Below are 22,045 nucleotides of genomic sequence, written 5' to 3'. Positions count from 1 at the left end.
GTAAATAGGAGCAAGAAGCTAGTGGGGCTTGGGATTGGGAATATCAGGAAAAGGAACATGGCATTATTGGGGAAATGGTTGCAGAGATTCCCGTTGGAAAGAGACAAATTGTGGACAAATATTGTGGCTAGCATACATGGGCTGGATGAGAATGACTGGGATCTACGAATTTTGGCATGGGCTATTGCCGCATCATCGTGAAAAGCCATTCATGATCTACTTCTAGTTTTCTCCCCTTGGATCAGGTATGATTTGAACTCCAATAATCAAATAAAATTATGGGAGCAAATTTGGGTTGGGGACCTACCCCTAAGAGACTGATTTCCCTCATTGTTTGCTTTGTCAAGTTTGAAAAGTGAACCCATTTCCTCTTTCTTAGTTCCTTCTGATTCTTCTTCTAGGTTTGGGTGGAATCTGGGGTTGAGAAGGGCGGTAAGGGATACAGATTTGGGGTGTATCTCATCTTTTCTAACCATCATTGAAAATGTTTTCTTGAACCCCAGTAAGGAAGACACCAGAATCTGGACCCCTTCCTCCTCTGGCTCTTTCTCTTGTGTCTCATTTTTTGAGACATTGGTTCAACTTACTACTCCACCTGGGCTATCATTCCTTGTTAAAGAGATTTGGAGCAAACCCATTCCTCCTCGAGTTGGTAGTTTGTGTTGGAAAATTTTCTTGGAAAGAGTTAACACAAACGACTTGCTTCAAAGAAAGAGGCCCAATTGCTATTTACCTCCCAATAGGTGTATTCTATGCAAAGCTGATGGGGAAACGGGTTACCACATTATGGTTACTTGTCCAATTACTAAGACTGTTTGGGAATGGGCGTTTTCCCTTTTTGGGTATACTTGAAATCCTCCTGTGAGTGTTCAATGCTTGTTTTCTCCCTCATTCTTTAGATGGACTAAGAAAAGGGGGAAGGTTATGTAGAGAAGCATTAGGGCTATAGTGTGCTGGTCAATATGGGAAGAAAGAAATTCATGAATTTTTTCAGATAAGGAAAGAGCCACAGAAAACCTAATAGACTTGATACATCCAATGGTAGCTCATTGGCTGAAATCAGTGGAGATATTCTTTGATTTTTCTATGGCAAACTTGTTGAGAAAGTGGAAAGAGGTAGCTACTGCTGCTCTTTGTAAAAGGACCTGTAGACCCTCTAGGACCCCCCTCCCACTGGATTCATAAAATTGAACTTTGATGGATGTAGCTTAAGGAATCTGGGGCCTTCTGAGATAGGGGGTGTTTTCAGGAACGAGGAGGGATATATTATTGCCATGTTCTCTGGGCCAATTGGAGAGTGACTTTCTTAGGGCTGAAATTCTAGCAATTCTTGAAGGAATCCAAAGAGCAAGAGAATTAAGCATCAAATGTCTAATTATTGAGAGGGACTCGGAGGTGGTGATTAGGTGGCTGAAACGAGATATCAGTGGCTTATGGAGCTACAACAATTAGAAGAAAAAATTTAATTGGTTGAGTAAGGACTTAGAGGTGCAATACAGTTGGGTGAAGAGAAGTGCTAACTCAATGGCTGATGGGTTAGCTAAGCAAGGGGTGGCTAAGGATTCTTTGTTTTGGGCAAACTTTTAGTGTCTTCTTTGTCATTTTGAAGTTGGGGAGTTGAGATAGTTTACCTTCCCTTTTTCTGTAATTAAATTTCATAAGTATTATTCATTAATAAAGCTTTCTGTTATTGATAAAAAAAATCTTGTATTTTGTATTATTTAGTATACATTTGTACTATACATATTTGTATTTCAAATGCAAATATGTATAATACAAATACATACAAAATAAAGTTTTGAACTCTACATATTTGCATTTGTACTCCTTGCAAACTGAGCCTAATTAAAAAGACAAAAAAGTCAAAGGAGAATAAAACCTATCATAGGGGAGTCTAGTGTGTTTGTGTTCACTGTTTATGGTATTTCTTCACTATTCCCACCTTCAAATGAAACCATTTGGAACTTACAATAACTCTCCAATTAACAAGTTTCTTTTTCCATAATAACCCAAAAAAGACAAAAAAAAAAAGAAAGAAAAATATCGGGCTTTCTACAGTGAACTAACTATGTTAGAATCTATGCAAGTCAAACGAAAAATCAAATGAGTTTCTAAAGCTCATCATGAGTCATCACTTTCATTTGATCCACCAAGAGCTCCACCAGTTCTCTGATAGACAACAACTAGTGATGATTAGGTTGCAAATAGCCTCTACTTCTTTGAGCTTCTCATCATAATCCTCCTTCTCAGCGCTCTGGTTCTCATTTAGCCACACTTGACATTCCTTATATAAGAAGCATTAGTAAATGATGCTTACCAAACACCCTTACCTGGCTTTTTTTAACAGAACTTTATAAACTGGACTTTTTAAAAGTCTAATAAGCTACGTTACCTGATTGTCAAATGCAGCCCAAGGACTATTTAAACTTGGGGTGCAACTCGGGTTGGCCCGAGTTAGCATTTTACACTTCTATCCATTCAAATTTTGACAAAAGCCCAATCCGAGCCCACCCAAATTGCATCCCTAATTAAAACTTATAGAGAGAATGGGCTGAGTGGCCCATTGGCTGTTCTCATTTATTTATGTTTCTATTTCTTTTGCTAATGGGCCTTTTATGTTTCTTTACGTTTATGTTTAATTAAGTTAATTGCCCAATTAAGGGCCTCTTAGAAACTTTGTAAATTACTTTTTTATGAGAGGATTAGGGAAGGGAGAAATGTTGAAACAACTAATCTCCCAAAGCCCTATTGCCGCCAACTTCTTCTTCTTTTCTCTTTGCTGCTGATATCTAATCTTTTTCACAACTTTTTAAATCAATCATCTCATTCTTTTGGACTATTTTTCTTCTTGGTATCAGAGCAAACTCTTTTCCTCTTCCTTTTTCTCTTTTTCCCATACATAGTGTGTATAGAGATCTGAATCGAATGAGTTATTGAAGATAGTATCCAGCCCATTTGTTAGTGGTTTTTTGGAGAAAAGGATGTTGTCTTTCTGACAATTCCTGGAGTTTTTTTGCCCCAAACCCTAATCAATTGGAGAATTCTGATTGCAGGCCCCACGTGGAGCTTCACTTTGGCTCTCATGACTGAATGGGTTTTTTTTCTTTATCTTGAAGGTCAATCCAAGTTTTGTGCAGTCCTTTAAAGCCTATAGGGAGCAGCTGCTATTTTCCTATTTCTCCCGAGATCCGGGTGAGACACAACTGGCAGATACGACTTCATAGAGGTTGGTGCTTGGTGTCTATTTTTTCCTGTCTTCCTTGTTTATCATTTGAAGTCTTTTGGTATTGTTTGAGGAAGATGGATGTCTCAGGAGTTGAAAATAAGTGTGGCACAGAATTTGGATAGGTTCCTGGAGCACTCGTAGACTCATTATTGGTTGTGACCACAGTCTATCTAGCATGGTCACAATCAGTAAAAATACATGCTTGTAGTAGAGGCAAGTGGGGTATATCTCCGAAGCAAGAAGGCACCACCGAAAGATGACCCATCTTATGAGAAATGGTTATAAGATAACTATACTATTTTTGGGTGGTTAGTAAACTCAATGCAACCACAAATTAGTCAGCATTATTTATGGATGAATTCAACCAAGAAAATATGGGATAGTGTTGCTGAAACTTATTCACAAAAATTGAATGTGTCCAAGGCATATAAGTTAAGGAGTGATGTGAATAATCTAAGGTAGGGGAGATGTCTTTAGCAGTATACTTTTCAATGTTGAAATTCTTGTGGCAAGAGATAGATATAATGGAAATTGTTGTTTGGGAAAGCACGAATGATGCTGAGACATACAGGAAATTAGTTGAGAGGAATAGGGTATTTGAATTCTTGACAGGGCTCAATCCTGAGTTTGACATTACCAGACAGAATATCCTAGCTAAGGATAATGTAACTTTGTCTCAGGCTTATGCCATGGTTAGTAGTGAAGAGAGCAAGAGGTTGGTTCAGGTTCAAGGGACTATCCCAAGTGACCATTTTGCTAATATGGGGCTGAAAACGAAAGTGACTATAGGTAATTCAAGTGGTTCAAGGAAGAAGGAGGTTATATGTGAGTACTGCAAAAAACCAAAACATACAAAAGATAAATGTTGGAAATTGCAGTGTAACTTTCTTCTCTTTCTTCGGTCCTTCTTGTCCCTAGGATGAATACTAATTTATTATCTATGAGTAGCCTAACTAAACCCTTAAACTACAGTGTAACCTTCTTCCCTTCTTATTGTGTTTTTCAGGACTTGAAGTCTCATAAAGTGATTGGGAGTGGCCATGAGGTGAATGGAATAACCTGTTGGATACTCTTCGACAAAGCCTAGGACAACATGAAAAGTTGCTTTTGGATCTACTTCTTCAAAATCTTTTAGTCATGTCATGTTATGTCATTTTCATTTGGGTCATATATCTTTTACTGCTTTGAGTCATTTATTCACATAATTGTTTAATTGGGATTAACTTGTCTAGCCTTCACTGTGAGTCCTGTGAGTAATGAAAACATTATAGAAACAATTATCCTTTGAGTAATAAAAGATCATCATTTCCTTTTTGATGGAGTGCAATCCAGCCGGTCCTAGCTGTTAACGATCTTGACTCTGGCTGGAGCATAAGGTGCCTGAAACGGGGAAGAAAGCGAGTATCTCCGGGGAGGGACCCGGTGAGAGTGCTCTGAAGCTCAAGTTAGCATCTTCTCAAAGGCAAGATAATAAACCAGATGGCACAAAATTATCACATACCTCCTTCTTGGGGGGAAGAGAGCCTTTTATAACCACTTCGCGCACTCACTTCCAAGCTTCTGCCAGGTCGGGTATCATTACCTCTGCACTTCTGCCAGTTTGGGTGTCATCACCTCTACTGGGGCAGGCAACCACCACTGCTCTCTTTGTCGGAGCCATCTCTGTGACTGGGGGTGAAGGTGGCAGGTGACCGTTGAAGTGCGGCTGTCAAGCGTCAGATCCTAAGTCAGTCAGATGCACCGCCTCAGGATACAGACTCCTTTGGTGTCAGGTACAGTTGTTCAGTTTGGCGGCCTGGGGATGAAGTGTTGGAGTGGTGTGCGAGGTGAAGTCTTGAGTTCGGGTAGAGGTGTGGCTCGAATTGCCCTAGGGCGGGCCAGTTTGGGTTGTTTTCTTTTGCGCTCCTCGTAAGGCTCGGGGTCAAAGGGAGAGTTCAGACTCCTTTTAGGGAGCTCGGACCGCTGGTTCCTCCTCTCGGAGCTCGAGCCTTGAGCATACTGTCGTGCTAAGCTGTTGCTTCTACCATGTGTTAGGTGGTCAAGAGGTCAGGCCAGATCTTCCTTCATCAATTGCCCCCCATCCTCGTGCTAAGGGGCTTGCCCTGGTGTGGGGAGTTCGCGAGGTGGCGGGTGGATTTGACTCGTACTTCGAACCGGTTTACTGATAGCGCAAAGTGTGCATTCGTCAGGAGATTTTTGGGTTTCTCGAGTGCCAAAAAAGTCAGGGAGCGTGCCAGTCCGTCTTTAAATGCTAGGAGACGTGACAGCGCACGTTATTTCAAAATTTAGAAAATGTGCGGCTAGGAGACGTGACAGTGGGCGTTATTTCAAATTTGAAAAAATGCACCGCTGCTGCCTTCAATGTGGGGAGACGTGCGCGGGCATTGCTTCAGTTTCAAAAGACGTGCGACCAGTTACGTATCGGTCTTAGGAGGCGTGCGGTCAGCTTGATCATGGCCCGTTGGATTTGCCTCGATCATAACCGTCGGTTTCCATTGTTGTTCTCCTATGTTTGCTTCTTGAGCTCGTGTCCAAGTTCCAACTCGCATCCAAAGTTTTCTAGCTCGCATCCAAGTTTTTAGCTCGCGTCAGCCTTCCGTAGTTTGTTTGCCTTTTTCGGGTGAGTCAGTGCTTTCTTCCTGGTATTCTTTTCCTCTCGATGTCTAGCTCAGACTGCTCAGACAGTTCTTCGAGGGGGTCAGATGCAGGTTTTACGAACCGAGCTGCAACCCCCGACAGCCTTATTGAACCTGAGGTAGAGCTCGAGGAAGGGTTCGAACCCGTAGGCCGAGTTGCCTCGGGTAGTTTGGCATCCTCCTCCCGTCGAGGTCGGATGTTGGACAAGTTTGGGCCTTAAACCATGATGCCTGAGGGGCTTTACTCCCTTTTCACCCAGTTCAACCTGCCTAGGGAGTATACCTACTTTATACCCTTGGGCGACTTTCCTTGGGAACACGATCCTGATGAGATCATGATATTCTAGGAGCAGCTCATCGCTGGGTTGTGCCTACCTTTCCACCCCCTCATCGTCGAGGTTATGAACCACTTCGGCGTTACCGTTGGTCAGCTCCACCTGAATTCTATCCAAAATTTGGTTGAGACTATCTTCCTCTTCTATGAACAGATTTTTCCTTTAGACCTTGAGATCTTTTCTTCCACTCTAATGCTTAAGAAACAAGTGGGTCCCTTTCCCGAGCGTAGGCGGGCGTATTACCTATCTCCTCGCCCGGGTTTCAAGCTTTTACACGATCTTTCCAACAAGGTACCGGCATGGAAACGGGGCTACTTCGGGGTGCGAAGTGCAATGGGGTGGCCATTCCAAACTGGGTGGGGGATGGCTGCCCCCGATGCCGGTGTCACGCTAGATAGAGAGACGACGAAGGGCCTCCGGGAATGGGCCCGGCTTGGGCTAAAATGCCACCATTATTTGACGGAGGCCAAGCTCATCCAGGTCAGCCTGAGTTCGGGTAGGTTCCTTGCTCAGAGGCTTGCCTTTTGTTTTGCTTTCCATTTTTTTGTTTTCCTGATGCTGAGCTCTTTTTGCAGGTGTGATGGAGGCAGAAAAGACTTGCAGCAGGAACCTGTTTCATGCCATGAAGAGGAGGAAGCGAGTTGCCAAACGGACTCGTGCCGAACTGCCCCGAGATGCGAAGCCTGAGGTACCGGGATACCTACCAGTGGATCCGCCTAGGGAGCCCAAGATGGCCCCTCTCGTACAAGAAGCAGTAGGGGCACCTTACGCCGAGGCTGCTTATACGGGGCTCCTTACACTGAGACCGCTTATATGCGAGCTGGGCCTTCAGGTTCAGGAAGCCAAGGTGAGTTCAAGAGCATGCTGTCGCCGAACCATGCTCTTCAAAAAAGTAGGGAGGCCATTTACCCGGAGGAGGTTGCGGCTTGGACCAAGCTTCCTTTGAATCATATAGCCGGGCATGTTGCCTCTCATGCCATGGTGGTAAGTCAGTGACTTCTTGTCGGGCTCCTTGTCATTACCTTTCTCGTTGTTGCTCATTCTCGTTATTTTTCCTTTTGGTAGGTGAACTCCTCCATCCATGCCTTAGCGGCCCAAGCGGAGAGGAGCTTGAGGTGGGCACGAGCTGCCAAAGAGGCTTTCCGCACTACCAAAGTGGCTTTTCGTGCTGCACAGGTCAGGTCTCAGAGAGACACCGAGGCCATGGGAGTGGTGGTGAAGCATATGGCGGACCTGAGGCTGGACTTGCAACATTAGGTCGAATATCTTCAAGAGGATATTAGGGAGAGGATAGATATTTTTTCTCAGGGCATCGAGGATGCCAAGAAGAAGGTCGTTGAAGACTATATCACCTCGCTACGCTTTGAGACCTGATGGTTGGCTCGTACAGAAGGGGTTTTAAACTGAGCCGGTGGATGATCAAGAATACGTACCCCGAGCTTGACATCAGCGCCATAACTACTTCGCGCATTACTCAGGAGATGGCCGACGTGGATGATGGTGAACCGGATTCTGAGGATGAGGCAGAACCCTCAGGTATTGTCGACGTGCCTTCTGAGGATGAGGACTGAGATTTGTCGAACTGCTGAAATAATTTTTTTTTTGAAATGTGAACAGAGTGTTTGGTAATGAAACGTTCTTTTGACTAAGTTGTCCGCCCTCTTTTTCCTGAATTGACTATATTGTCGATCTGACTATATGCTTCTGATGATGAGATGCCGAGGTCCTTGTTAGCTCGTTATTCTAACCCTCTAGCTGATAGCGACTCCTAGTCCACTTCGCTTGGTAATTTATAGGTAGTATCATCTTAAGTTAACGACGTTCCATGCTCAGGGTACTTGTTTGCCCTTTATTGTTTCGAGCTCGTATGCTCCTTCGAGCACCCTCTTTACTCGGTAGGGCCCTTCCCAATTCGGTCCAAGTTTGCCCACGCCAGGTTTGGGTGCCATGATCTTATGGAGAACCAGGTCGCCGATGCGGAAGTTCCACTTTTTTACTCTGGCATTGTAGTACCGAGCTACTCTTTGCAGATAAGCTGCAGTTCGGATGTACGCGAGGTCTCTTACCTCATCCAATAGGTCGAGGTTTGTACGTAGCTCACCTCCGTTTGTTTGATCGTCGTATGCTTCTAGTCACAGCGTAGGTACTTCGATCTTTGCCGGGATTACCACTTCAGTGCCGTAGGTGATGTTAAAGGGGGTCTCTCCCATGGCAGTTTTTTCTGTAGTTCGGTGAGCCCATAGAACACTTGGTAGCTCATCCGCCCACAACCCTTTAGCTTGGTCTAGTCGCGCTTTCAATCCGCGGAGGATAGCTCTATTCATCACTTCTGTTTGACCGTTTGCCTGCGGGTGCGTGACCGATTATATCTTGACACCATTCCTGAAACTTGATGTTCTCCAACTGCTTGCCATTGTTGGAGATCAATACCTGAGGTAACCCGAAGCGACATACTATGTTCTTCCAAAAGAAGTTTTGTACGCTTCAAGCTGTAACTGTTGCGAGAGGTTCAGTTTCTACCCACTTTGTGAAGTAATCTACCACCACAACTAGGAAATTCCTTCCACCTTGCTGGCGGAATGGCCCTAGGAGGTCGATGCCCCATTGTGCAAAGGGCCATGGACTGGTGAGGTACTTGAGGTCAGCGGCGGGCTGATGATGGATATTGGCATGCTTCTGACACTTGTTGCATTTTCTGACGAGTTCGATGGCATCTGACTTCATCGTTGGCCAGTAGTACCCTTGCTGAAGTGCCTTCTGGGCGAGGGCCCTGCCTCCCAAGTGTCCTCCGCACAGACCTTCATGAGTGTCGCGGAGTATGAGCTTGGCTTCGACAGGTCACAAGCAACGTAGGTAAGGGAGTGTGTAGGACCGTCGGTACAGACGTTTGTCTATTATGACATATTTGGCTGCCTGGCGCTACACTCTTCTGGCTGCATTGTGGTCCACAGGGAGGGCCCCATCTAGCAAGAAGCTCGCGAGTGGGTCGATCCAGCTCGGCTCTGCTTCAAGGACGAGAGCGACCTCCTCTGCCCCGTCGAGAATGCTAGACCGAGGTAAGTCCTCTATGTACACGGTTCTCATTGCGTTGTGACTAATTCTGGCTAACCGGGGCAGGGCGTCGGCCTCAATGTTCTCTAACCTTGGGATTTGCTTGATGAAGTGTGACTGGAAGTTGAGCAGAGCCTCCTTTACCTTAGCCAAGTAGGCGATCATAGTTAGCTCGCGTGTTTCGTATTCGCCTGTAACCTGGTTGACCACAAGCTAGGAATTGTTGCAGATAACTATGTGTTTTGCTCTTTCCTTTTGTGCTAGGTCCAACCCGACTATCAATGCCTCGTACTCTGCCTCGTTGTAGGATGCCGTGAACTCAAAGTGTAGCGCATATTCCAATTTTGTGCCACCCGGGCCATGCAGGACTATTCCAGCCCCATTGCCCTGTTGGTTCGAGGAGCCATCTACGTGAAGGATCCAGGGCTCTTCATCCCAGTTCGCGTTTGGCCTAACTAGGAGAGATGCCACCCTGGCTGCTACTTCACGGGGTTCGGACTCTATTGGCCTGGGAGCTTTGGGCTCACCCAAACTGGGGATCTCGGGCTCAACCAGCCTGGGGACTTCAGAGCTGAACGTGCACTCAGCAATAATTTCTACTAAGGCTTGGGCCTTAATAGCAGTTCGTGGCTTATACTGAAGGTCATACTCACTGAGCTCGATGGCCCACTTCGTCAGCCGACCGGAAACCTCGGGCTTGAGTAAGACTTGCCTCAGAGGTTTGTCAGTCAAGACAATGACAATGTGAGCCTGGAAATATGGGCGGAGTTTCCGAGATGCAATTATCAGTGTGTATTCCAACTTTTTTATCTGTGGGTATCTCGTCTCTACTCCCTACAAAATTTTACTAACATAATAGATGGGTCGTTGGACCCGATCTACTTCTTTTATTAGTACTGAACTGACCACCTCATCGCTTGCCGAGAGGTACAGTTCTAAGACATCGCCCTCCTTGGGCATGGTTAAGACCGGCACACTAGTGAGGTAGTTCTTTAGCTCGTCGAATGTGAGCTGGCAGTCTCGGGTCCATTCGAACCCTTTGCCTTTAATTGCTTTAAAGAAAGGCAGGCAGCGGTTTGTTGACTTGGACATGAAGCGGCTCAGAGCGGCTATGCGGCCATTTAGCCTCTGAACCTCTTTTACTTTTCGGGGTGGTCTCATATCTAGGATGGCCTTTATCTTGTCCAGGTTGGCCTCAATACCACGCCGGTTGACGAGGTACCCTAGGAACTTACCCGAGGTGACTCCGAAGACACACTTGTTTGGGTTTAGTTTCATGCTAAATTGACGCAGAATTTGGAAGATAGAATCTAAGTCTTGTATTAATTCATGCGAAAATTGTGTCTTGACGACCATGTCATCTACATAACATTCTATCTTCATGCCAATTAAGGGTTGAAACAGCTTATTCACGAGTCTTTGGAAGGTCGCCCTAGCATTCTTCAGTTCGAAGGGCATGACCTTGTAGTAGTACATGCCGAAATCGGTTATGAAGGTGGTTTTTTCCTCATCGGACTGGTCCATCCTGATTTGGTTGTAGCCCGAGTAGGCGTCCAAGAAGCTTAGCAACTCATGTACCGAGGTCGCGTCCACTAAGCGATCAATTCTGGGGAGGGGGAAGCAATCTTTCAGGCAGGCTCGGTTCAGGTCGGTGTAGTCGACGCACATGCGCCACTTGTCGTTTGCCTTTTTTACCAGCACTGGGTTGGCTACCCAACTCGGGTAGTGAACTTCCCTTATGAAGTCTGCTATGAGGAGCTTTTCGACCTCCTCGTCGATCGCCCTCCAGCGTTCTGGGGCTAAGTTGCATTTCTTCTGTCTAATGGGTCTGACTATAGGGTCAGTATTAAGTTTGTGAGTTATAAGGCTGGGGTTAATACCGGGCATATTGGCTGCAAACCATGCAAAAATATCTAAATTTTGAAGTAAGAAACTGACCAGTTCAGATCATAGAGGTTTCTGGATGGAAGCACCGATCTGTAGTGTCCGAGTTGGGTCCGCAGCTGAAGTTGGGATCGCGACCATTTCTTTTGTGGGCGCAGCTCGTTCTTCACCTTGCTCCGTAGGCCGCTCTAGTTCGAGGTCGTCAGCCACCTTGGTTTTTCCCTTCAGGGCGGCAACATAGCACTTGCGGGACTCGAGCTGGTTGCCCCGCGCTACCCCCACACCGAAATCTGTAGGAAACTTCATTGCCAAGTAGTAGGTGGAGACCACTGCCCGTAGGACATGAGTGATAGGCCGCCCTATTATAGCATTGTATGGAGAGGGGGTCGCAACCACTAGGAAATCATGGTTGAGTCTGACCACACAGGGCCATGTGCCGACTTCCACTAGTACTGTTATTTTCCCGAGGGGCCTGACTTCCTCTCCGTCGAAGCCTACCAGAGGAGTGTTTGCGGGCTTCAGCTCGCTTCTCTGCAACTGAAGCTAGTCAAACGCCGATTTGAAGAGACCAAGCTGTCTGAATCAACAAGCACGCGCCTGACTTCGAAGTCATTGATCCTTAGTTTGATGACAAGTGCATCATCGTGGGTGCAGTGGACCCCTTGCGCATCGTCTTCCATGAAGAAAATTGGTTCCTCCATCTTCGGCCTCTTTGGAGGGTTCTGTCCTTCTCAGGCAGCTTCACGAACTGGCGCCGGGGCCACTGTCGAAGTGCAACCTACTACTACCGAACCTCCCACTATCACGTTGATGGTTCCCCGAACTGGCCTCTCCTCCGGAGGCTGTCTTTGCGGCGGTTTGGCTGGCCTGCCGCTGGACTCGGGGGCATCTTTACCATGCTCCCCTTGCTGACCTGTCTCATTATTATTATTATTATTGCTATGTTGTACAAAATTTCTCAAGTACCCGCGATGGATGAGTCCCTCTATCTCGTCTCGAAGATTATTACAATGCTCGGTACTATGACCATGGTCTCTATGGAAACTGAAGTATAAGTTTTTGTTCCTCTCGTTGGAGTTTCCTTTTAGGTGAGGTGGCCATTTTACGTACGGGGCATCTTTGATCGTTGGGGTTCCTCTCTTCTTGTGATTTCAGCTTTGAAGACAGGAATTGTGTGTTGCATGTCTAAAGGCTGCCGCCCCTTCCTCCTTTTATAGACTTAAAGGGATCAGCTCCTAATCCCATTAGGAGTTGCTAATCCAAATCATATTTGGATAAGAAGTCCCTTTAAGTGATAAGGGATAACCCTTATTTTATCTACAAATCAGATAAGCCATCTCCTAATCTAATTAGGAGGCTTCCAGATCTAAATCTTATTTAGATCTTGGACTCTCTAAGTGGATAGGGTCTAGACCCAATCCTATCAACTGATCCACCTCAGAATTCGCCCCTTTAAGTGACTAATCAAATTAGCCTAGTTCGAAATGGGCTTAAGGCCCATTTAAGCTTATGTACTCACTTAGCCTTTCAAATTGTTGCCCAGTTGGGCTTCCTTGTACGGCGTGGGACCCAAACATTGATCTACACATCAGCCACATGGGTAGCCCAGCATTTGTTACAAAGCCTGGCCAAATACACTATTATGTACAGTGCACCCCCTGAAACCCATCAAATGGGCTCTATGGGCCCAACACTTACCCTAAGTGGTCTTTAGGCCAAGCCACCTTGTAACACCCAGGGACTGTGGGCAGATGCAAGATTAGCCCATTAGGTATTACCCTCAATGGTCTTACACTTAACCTCTCAGCCCATATGATCATACACTGCCCGACAAGAGAGGACCTCTCCCTCGGCTACAAGGAACAGTGTTGCACTCTCTACTTATATGGATCTCGGGAATTAAAACCTTTTGCAAATCATTTCGAAACCATAATATATATATATATATATATATATATATATTTATATCTCATATAAAATATATCTTGCAAAACAAATCTCAACGATTGAAATCGGCTGCTGACAGTCTTGGTTTCCATCAGTGAGAGTGCATCCCCGATCATTACCTCTGTCCGACAAAGGGGCTGATCCTATCACTACGATCACCCACTCAGATGAATTCTCAGACTGTCCCAACATACCCAGGTTTTGACCCTCGCTAAGGATCTCACTGATTGGTATAACAAAGACAGTCCAATCCGACACCTAGTGCAGTATCATAATCGAGTCTAGGGGTCGGGTGTAACTTTCCAGTTTTGCCCATCAATGTCCAAGGTCCAGGGCAATACTGGAAATCTAGTCCAGTTCATAGATTCAATTAATCCTACACTGTATGTGCCTAGGGTCTCACCCTGGTAGCTGAGACAGGCCACCCCAACCGACTTGGTGGCACCATAGTGTCAGCCTTGTCAGAATAGGTCTCCCCAGACCAACCCACTGGCTGTGAACATTCTAAACTAACACGAGTCTCATTAAGTGTCCAGTTTAAGGGTATTACATAGAAACATACCAAGGGAACATTAAACAAATATGCACTTTTATTCATTTACAGTAAACTCATAAAGTACATCATCTTGATTGAATCTAAGGGCATACAAAACTGTCTAACAACACAATCTGGCCGGTCCTAGCTGTCAATGATCTTGCCTCTGGCTGGAGTAGAAGGTGCCTGAAACAGGGAAGAAAGCAAGTATCTCCGGGGAGGGACCCGGTGAAAGTGCTCTAAATCTCAAGTTAGTATCTTCTCAAAGGCAAGATAATAAACCAGATGGCACAAAATTATCACATACCTCCTTCTTGGGGGGAAGATAACCTTTTATAACCACTTCGCGCACTCACTCCCAAGCTCATGTCAAGTCGGGTATCATTACCTTTGCACTTCTGCCAGTTCGGGTGTCATCACCTCTGCTGGGGCAGGCAACCGCCACTGCTCTCTTTGTCGAAGCCGTCTCTATGACTGGAGGTGGCGGTGGCAAGTGGCCATTGAAGTGCGGCTGTCAAGCGTTAAATCCTAAGTCAGTCTGGTGTGCCACCTCAGGATACAGACTCCTTTGGTGTCAGGTACGGTTGTTCAGTTCGGCGGCCTGGAGACGAAGTGTTGGAGTGGTGTGTGAGGTGAAGTCTTGAGTTCGGGTAGAGGTGTGGCCCGAACTGCCCTGGGGTGGGCCAGTTCGGGTTGTTGCCCTTTGCGCTCCTCGTAAGGCTTGAGGTCAAAGGGAGAGTTTGGGCTCCTTTTGGGGAGCTCGGACCGCTGGTTCCTCATCTTGGAGCTCGTGCCTTGAGCGTACTACTGTGTTAAGCTGTTGCTTCTCACACGTGTTGGGTGGTAAAGAGGTCGAGCCAAATCTTCCTTCATCACTTTTCATATTATGCATTCTGTAGTGTGAAGGCTATACCACTTACTCTCTATGGGAGGTTATAGATACTTTATCTTGTTCATTGACGATTCCTTTCGATATACTTGGTTATTTTTTATGAGATCTCGAGATGAAGTTCCCAAGTTTGTGAAGCTGTTTCATTAATTTGTTCTTACCTAGTTTGATACAAGAATCAAAATATTCAGATCTGATAATGCAAAAGAATACTTTGAGAAAAACTTAACCTCTTATCTAATTGATTTTGGAGTCGTTCACCAAAGTTCTTGTGTTCATACTCCAAAACAAAATGGAATAGTTGAGAGGAAGAACTGTCACATAGTTGAAGTTGCAAGAAGCATTTTGTTTGCCTCACATGTCCCTAAAAGATTTTGGGGGGATTTTGTTCTCACTGCTATCTACCTAATCAACCGTATGCCATCCAAAGTGTTGGACTTTAAGTCCTCTTTTAACCTCCTTCATCTAGATAATGACTTTTTTTCTATTCCTCTTCATGTCTTTAGCTACACTTGTTATGTACACATTTCTAGTATCCAAAGACATAAATTTGAACCAAAGGCCCATAAGTGCATATTCCTTAGTTATGCCTCCACACAAAAGGGTTATTATTATTTTGATCCTAACACTGAAACTCATTATGCTTCAAAGGATATTACCTTTGATGAGTCTACTCCTTTCTATGATTCATGTCAAGGAAGGCATTGTTCACAAGGGGAGCATTTGTCACAGTTGTTTGCACTCCCCCTTTCTGTCCTTCTTGAGTCTCCTCTTAAGTCTCCTTCTATTCTTGATGAGTCAAAGGGGGGACAATCAACTCCTACTCTTTTCAATATTCCTATTTCTCCTCTATTACCTCATTGCCCTCTTTTTAATCCCAAATGGTACTAGCGGCAAAGGACTACGAGTGAGCAGATTGTTTCTACCATCACATGAGCGTCATGCACTTTCAGTTATTGAAGAGACAACAGGTACTAATACCATACCTTTGCAGCCTCCCTTTCTAGATCTTGATGTCCTTATTGCTATTAGGAAAGTTAAACGGAAGTGTATTGCACATTGCATTTCCAAACATCTTTCCTATGGCCTTCTTTCTCCTTCATATTATGCTTTTCTTTCTTCTGTTGCTTATAACCCTATACCTAGGTCTGTATCAGAAGCTCTTACTATTCCAGAATAAAGGGATGCTATGAGAATTGAAATATATGCTCTGCACAAGAATGACACATGGTAAGTGGTTGAATTGCCTGAAGGAAAGAAGCTAGTGGGCTATAAGTGGGTGTATACCATTAAACATCATGTTGATGGCTCCATTGAGAGATACAAAGCTCGGTTCATTGCAAAAGGCTATACACAAACTTATGGGATTGACTATCTGGAGACTTTTGCTCCTATTACAAAGATGGCATCTATGCAGGTTCTACTATCTTTGGCAGCTCATTCAAGCTGGCATCTTTATCAGTTAGATGTGAAAAATGCATTTTTGAATGGAGAATTACATGAGGAAATCTATATGTCTCTCCCAGTAGGGATGTATGGCACAAACATGAAGGGAAAAGTGTGCAAGTTGAAGTAGTCTCTATGTGGACTCAAATAGTTGCATAGAGTGTGGTTTGAAAGGTTTAGGGCTGCCCTTATTAATTTTGATTACATACAAACTCAATCTGATCATACCCTCTTTGTAAAGAGAAGAGGTTCATTGGTGGTATATCCCATAGTCTATGTTGATTATATTGTAGTTACTGACACTGATGTAAGAATGATTGATGATCTTAAATCCTTCATATAGAGTTTGAGATCAAAGATCTTGAGGAGTTGAAGTATTTCTTTGACGTTGAAGTGGTTTGGTCTAAGGATGAAATCTTTATTTCTCAGTGAAGGTACGTGCTAGACTTGCTCACTGAAATAAGAAAAATGGGTGCAAGACCAGTGGCTACTCTTATTGATATGAGTCATAAACTTTTTGCCTCTAATAGAGAATTGATGAAGGATAAAAGAGTGTTTCAAAGGTTACTAGGGAAACTGCTATATCTTTGTATGATTCGGCCTGACATTGCATATGTTATCTGCATTAACCAGTTCATGCATGCTCCCAAGGACACTCATATGGCAACAACAGAACGGATTTTATGTTATTTGAAGAGTACTCCTTGGAAGGGCATTCTGTTTGATAAGCATGGTCATATAAAACTAAAGGATTACACAAATGCTGACTGGGCAAGAAACATTGATGATAGGAGGTCAACTTCAGGATACTATAGTATGGTGGCAAGTAATATTGTTTCTTGGAGAAGCAAGAAATAATCTATTGTTGCAAGATCTTCAGCTGAGGCCGAGTACAGGGCTATGGCTCATGGAGTCTCTGAGTTACTTTGGCTTCAATCCCTGATGGAGGAACTAGGTGTTGAGTATGATAATCCATTGATGCTATATTGTGATAATCAGGCCGCCATCAACATTGCCCATAATCCGATGCAACATGGTAGGACTAAACATATTAAAGTTGCCAGACATTTTATCAGAGAAAGAGTGGCTTCTGGAGAAGTTTGTCTACCATTTATTACATTTGAAGAATAGTTACCTGACATTCTTACCAAGGGAATCTCCAAGACCAAACTATAACATGACACTGGCAAGCTGGGCATGATTGACATTTATGCAATGCATAGTTTGAGGGGGAGGTAGAAAGAATGGGCCAAATGGCCCGTATGCTGTTCTCATTTATTTATGTTTCTATTTCTTTTGTCAATGGGCCTTTAACTAATGAGCCTTTTATGTTTCTTTGTGTTTATGTTTAATTAAGTTAATCACCCAATTAAGGGCCTCTTTGTAAATACAAAAACTTTGTAAATTACTTTTTAATGAAAGGACTAGGGAAGGGAGAAATGTTCGAACAACTAATCTCTCAAAACCCTATTGCCGCCAACTTCTTCTTCTCTCTTTGCTGTTGATATCTAATCTTTTTCATAACTTTTTAAATCAGTCCTCTCATTCTTTTGGACCATTTTTCTTCTCAAGACAAATCGACTGTGTTTGTTTTCATTTGTTTTTGAAATTACAAGAAAAAAGACAAACACAAACAGATGTTCTAAACCAATGTTTTTGCTTTTGTTTCAAAAAACAATTTATATTTTGAAGCCATCATAATGATGGGGTTTGGAACAAAAACAACTTTTATTATATGATTTAAGAAACATGATATTAAATAACCACATGAAAACTTGTTCTTTAAATTAGAAAATTGAAAACATGTTTTTATTTTTAGCTTCAAAACCAACTTATTTTTTAGGGGGCATTCTTTTTCTGGATTTTGAGAGGGGGAAAGTCAATGGGATTTTGATTTTCATTTACCAAGAATCCCGTGTTCTTTTTTCAGATTTATGTGGGGACCAAGGAAAGTTTATTTTCCTGGGTATCACTTACTTGGTTAAGTGGTACCCATCTCTTAGGTGGGTAAATAACTTTCCCATTTGGGGGGAAAATTGTCAACATTTGAATGGGACCAAAATGTCCCTTTTAATAATGGATTTTTATGGCTAAAATGGTCATTGCCTTATTTACATGGGAAATTAAAGAACATGTGTAAATGTACTTACCCGAATAAGTCTTTCCTAGGAAACACTTACCCAAGTAAGTACATTTACCTGGGTAAATAATTTACCAAAAAGCGAATAGATCCTTATTTAATTTTAGAAATTGAAATAAGAAAAATATTTCACATTGACCCCCTTTAATTAGCCCATTTGGACAAAGTAAAATTAACATAAAATAAAAAATCCTGTTTCAACAATTGTATTGAATTTCTAAAGATGACCACCTGGTTTGAATTTCAACAATGGAGCATACCTAAGAACAACAATGGTACCAAAAACAACCCTATTTGCAATCACTCCAATCTCGTAAATATACTTTCTGATTTATTGACATAAGCTGGGTTTTCAATAAAAGATTTATTGACATAAGCTCAGGGCCTTCAATGATCTTGTTGATTAACTCTTGAACCAGACCTAGAGACAGGGAAGAAGCTAAGCTCTGTCCTTTTATAGTCCCATGATAAAAACATCTGAACCGTCAAAAAGGAAGTATTAGAACCCGAAGGTGGACTCATTAAGGTAACAAACGGGTCGGAGGGAATTGATATTCATATGGCTTCCTACCGTTTTGGGCCCTACAAAGCCCATGCAGCCCAAAATTTTCAAACTTTGAATTGAAAGAAAAAGAAAGAAAGAGTAAGAAGAATACTCACTTTTCCAACGGCTATGGCGATAGCTCTCCACCCTCTCGCAAGAGAGCAATAATAAAAGGCAGAAAACCCTCAAAAGCCCCTCCATCTTTTCCTCGTCTTCTCACAATCTTCAGACAAGATAATTCCTGCAACCAGTCAGTCTGAGAGAGACTCAGATGATGGGCTCAGTCATGGATTCCACCCCTCCGTCTCGTCGTTCGGAACCCCGCCTGCGTATCAAATCGGCTTCTCGACTTGCTCGAACGGAGGATTTCGGTGCTGATGCTGAGGACATCCCACACTTCTCTGTTGAAGTCATCCCTTCTTCGCCTAATGTAACTCTATCGCCCTCTCTTTTCTCTCGGCAGGGGGTTCCTCTTCAAGAGCTTCTGCTTCTTTCTCCTTCTTCCCATTCCCCCCTAAGAAGATCCAAATCACGGCTAAACGAAAGGACAGAAATGGCAGAAGATCCAATTGATCAGTTGGGTTCTCGCAGGCGATGCAAGAGCAGAGCTTCTTCAATGGCTGTATTGGGCTGTGCGTCCCCAAGAAACGGCCGGCGGACACGGAGGCGATTGGAGCAAGAGATTCGAGAAGAAAAGGATGTGGGTTTGGGAGTTGAGATTGGAAAAGCAAGAAGAAGAAAGAGCACTCGATCCTGTAAAGAAAATCCGAGTATAGTCCCTTCAGTCCCTTCTCCAAGTATGTTCAATTATCCCCCTCCTTGAATCTTCCCTTTGAGGTTTCTTTCCGTTTCATTCGTGCCCGTTCTAATGCTCATTTTGGGACCCAGAAACCGGCGATGATGATCAGTGTAAACTAGATCATATCTGGCAGCTGATATCCGACCAGGTTATGTGGAAGGATGTAGCTAAGTCGAGCCTCTGGTTTGGCTTTGGGTCTCTCTGTTTCTTGTCTTCTTTCTTTACAAGAGGATTAAACTTTAGGTATTGTAAAGCTCCACTCCATCTACTACTCTACTAATTTGCAGTGCATGAAGAGAATCAATAAATCAATTGTCAACTTTTGCAGCATTATCTCTGCAGTTTCTCAACTGGGACTTCTGTTTTTGGGTGCATCATTTTTCTTTAACTCAATCTCCCAAAGGTAGAGCTCCATTTTCTCTTTATCTTTTATCTCTTTCCAATCGTCCTTCTCTGTTTCCTGACCTCTTAGATGTGATCAAGTTACAGCCACGAGGATCACAAGAAGCAAGAGTTGAAGCTGAAAGAAGATGACATTTTGAGGGTAGCTCGAGTAATGCTTCCTGCTGCAAACCTTGTAATTGCAAAGACAAAAGAGCTTTTCTCAGGGGAGCCGTCCATGACTCTCAAAGTAAATAACAACTAACCTTCCTACTTCATCCCCATCTTAAGGTTGCCCAGGTTGGCATTTAACGTTGTCATTTTATCTGGTTGCAGGCAGCACCCATCCTCCTTTTTGGAGCTGAATATGGTCACTTGATAACCCTGTGGAGACTATGTGCAACTGGTAAAATTCAGTGCCTCAGACCTACCACCCAATTTCTTTTTCCAGTTCATTTGGAATTCTCAATTATATTGTTGTTTCCATTATGTGCAACTCCATAATGGAATTTGTAAATTTGAGCAGGTTTTTTTGTCAGCTTCACTGCCCCCAAACTATACTCTTGCCACTCTGAGAAGATAAAAAAACAAGGTATATGGGAATGGGATCTGCCCATGTGTATATCTATAGGGGTTCTGCTTGTAATAAAAATAATTTGATTTTTTTCTGTCTCTGGTATTGTTCAATCCTAATATGGAGAAGATGATTTTGACTAAGCAGTTGAAAACTGGAGAAGTTGGATGAGGGAAAAATGGGTAGCTTGCTCCCACAAGAAGATTGTGGCAGCATCTGCAGCCACTGTCCTTTGGAATTTGTCCTCTTTAAAGACACGCATGTTTGCAGGTATTATCATGTTCCATTTGTCATATCACTATATGGTCATTGAAATAACTCCTTAACGTCCATAGTTGGGCATACATCAGAATTCAAATTTATCCAAATAAATTTGGATATGATCAGCAAATAAACTCCAAATGGTTTGCAGACCTTGACCCAAAGTTGCTAATGTCCACTACAAGATGCAAATAAGTGACCAAACCAGACACTTTTCTCCTTTAATTTGCTATTTTGGAAGACCTTTATTTATCAGCTCAAGAAATGTGAAAATTAGAGATTTTTAGCATTTTCTTGTTTTCTTGGACTATGAGCTTTAGCACATTGGCTGATCTTGGTATATACCATATACCCTTAGTATGTAAGCATAAATAGCTACTATATACATCGTTCCTCCATGCACAATTTGCATATACAAGCATGTTTGCAAGATGTATCTGGTAGGGGTCTCCTTTTTAATTTAATCTGTTTTTTTAGTGTTTATTTTGTTGGTAATACTCCGATTCCACCGACAACACTGGCTGATCTTGGTATATACCATATACCCTTAGTATGTAAGCATAAATAGCTACTATATACATCGTTCCTCCATGCACAATTTGCATATACAAGCATGTTTGCAAGATGTATCTGGTAGGGGTCTCCTTTTTAATTTAATCTGTTTTTTTAGTGTTTATTTTGTTGGTAATACTCCGATTCCACCGACAACACTCACAAGTAGAAGTGAAAGAATTGGAAGGGGAAAAGCATCAGCAGCAACAGGACTCGGTTATAGTAACTGAAGTAGAAGAGCAGCAGCATAAGCAGCAAGCCTTAGTTGTTGTAGCCCAAGAGAGATCAAACAAAAGCAGTTAGCTTCAGCCCGTTTCTTTTACTAAGAGATGAGGCTAGCATCTATGTATAAAATTTTGCAATGTTATGCTGGTGGTCAATCAATTGATTGTTAAATAAAACAAATAAAATGCTCTTTTCTATTTGAGTAGAAACATTATGTTTCAAGGATGATTGAATCCAGTTCCTCTATCTCTACTAATTCAATTGGCATGGAAAAAAAAAAAACAAGCGTCTATTTTATTTTAATTTATCATAACAGGCAAACTGCAGCTGAGGGCTGAGGGCCAAACAATCGAGATAACTACCTTCTAAAATTAAACATGACCACGGATCATCAGATGAAAACATTTTTCTCAAACCAGTAATCTAGAACATGTTTTTTTGTTTTAATTTAAAAACCAATCTATTTTCATTTTAACTGTTCGTGCTTTTACTGCGGAACTAAAGGGGCTGTTTTTCAATGTGAATTGTTGTGACTTTAAAAATCAAATCAAAAGTCCGTTCTTAAAATTAAAAAAAAATACAGAAAAAACGTATTCTTAAATTATTGATGTGAGAAAAAT

At 43.0% G+C, this 22,045-nt stretch overlaps 1 protein-coding gene across 3 annotated transcripts; it reads left to right on the top strand.

Moving 5' to 3' along the window:
• The first annotated feature begins 18,744 nt into the window (after positions 1-18,744).
• LOC148877686 (reticulon-like protein B17) lies at positions 18,745-21,634 on the top strand. 3 transcript variants are annotated; one of them, XM_088942309.1, is made up of 8 exons: positions 18,745-19,430; positions 19,522-19,675; positions 19,761-19,835; positions 19,922-20,063; positions 20,150-20,219; positions 20,340-20,405; positions 20,535-20,657; positions 21,319-21,634. In XM_088942309.1, the coding sequence occupies exons 1-8, from the start codon at positions 18,905-18,907 to the stop codon at positions 21,501-21,503; spliced, it is 1,341 nt and encodes a 446-aa protein (XP_088798435.1). In that variant the 5' UTR covers positions 18,745-18,904; the 3' UTR covers positions 21,504-21,634. The 3 variants fall into 3 exon arrangements, with proteins under 3 accessions (XP_088798435.1, XP_088798434.1, XP_088798436.1); XM_088942308.1 differs by having other exon boundaries at positions 19,916-20,063; XM_088942310.1 differs by lacking the exon at positions 21,319-21,634 and adding an exon at positions 21,126-21,303 and having other exon boundaries at positions 19,916-20,063.
• Positions 21,635-22,045: the final 411 nt, after the last annotated feature.

Source organism: Nelumbo lutea, chromosome 1 (assembly GCF_056320005.1).
Source record: "Nelumbo lutea isolate HS-2025 chromosome 1, American lotus-T2T, whole genome shotgun sequence".
NCBI lineage: Eukaryota > Viridiplantae > Streptophyta > Magnoliopsida > Proteales > Nelumbonaceae > Nelumbo > Nelumbo lutea.
Note: the sequence above shows the minus strand (reverse complement) of the source record. Positions and strands in the feature narration are given on the sequence as shown.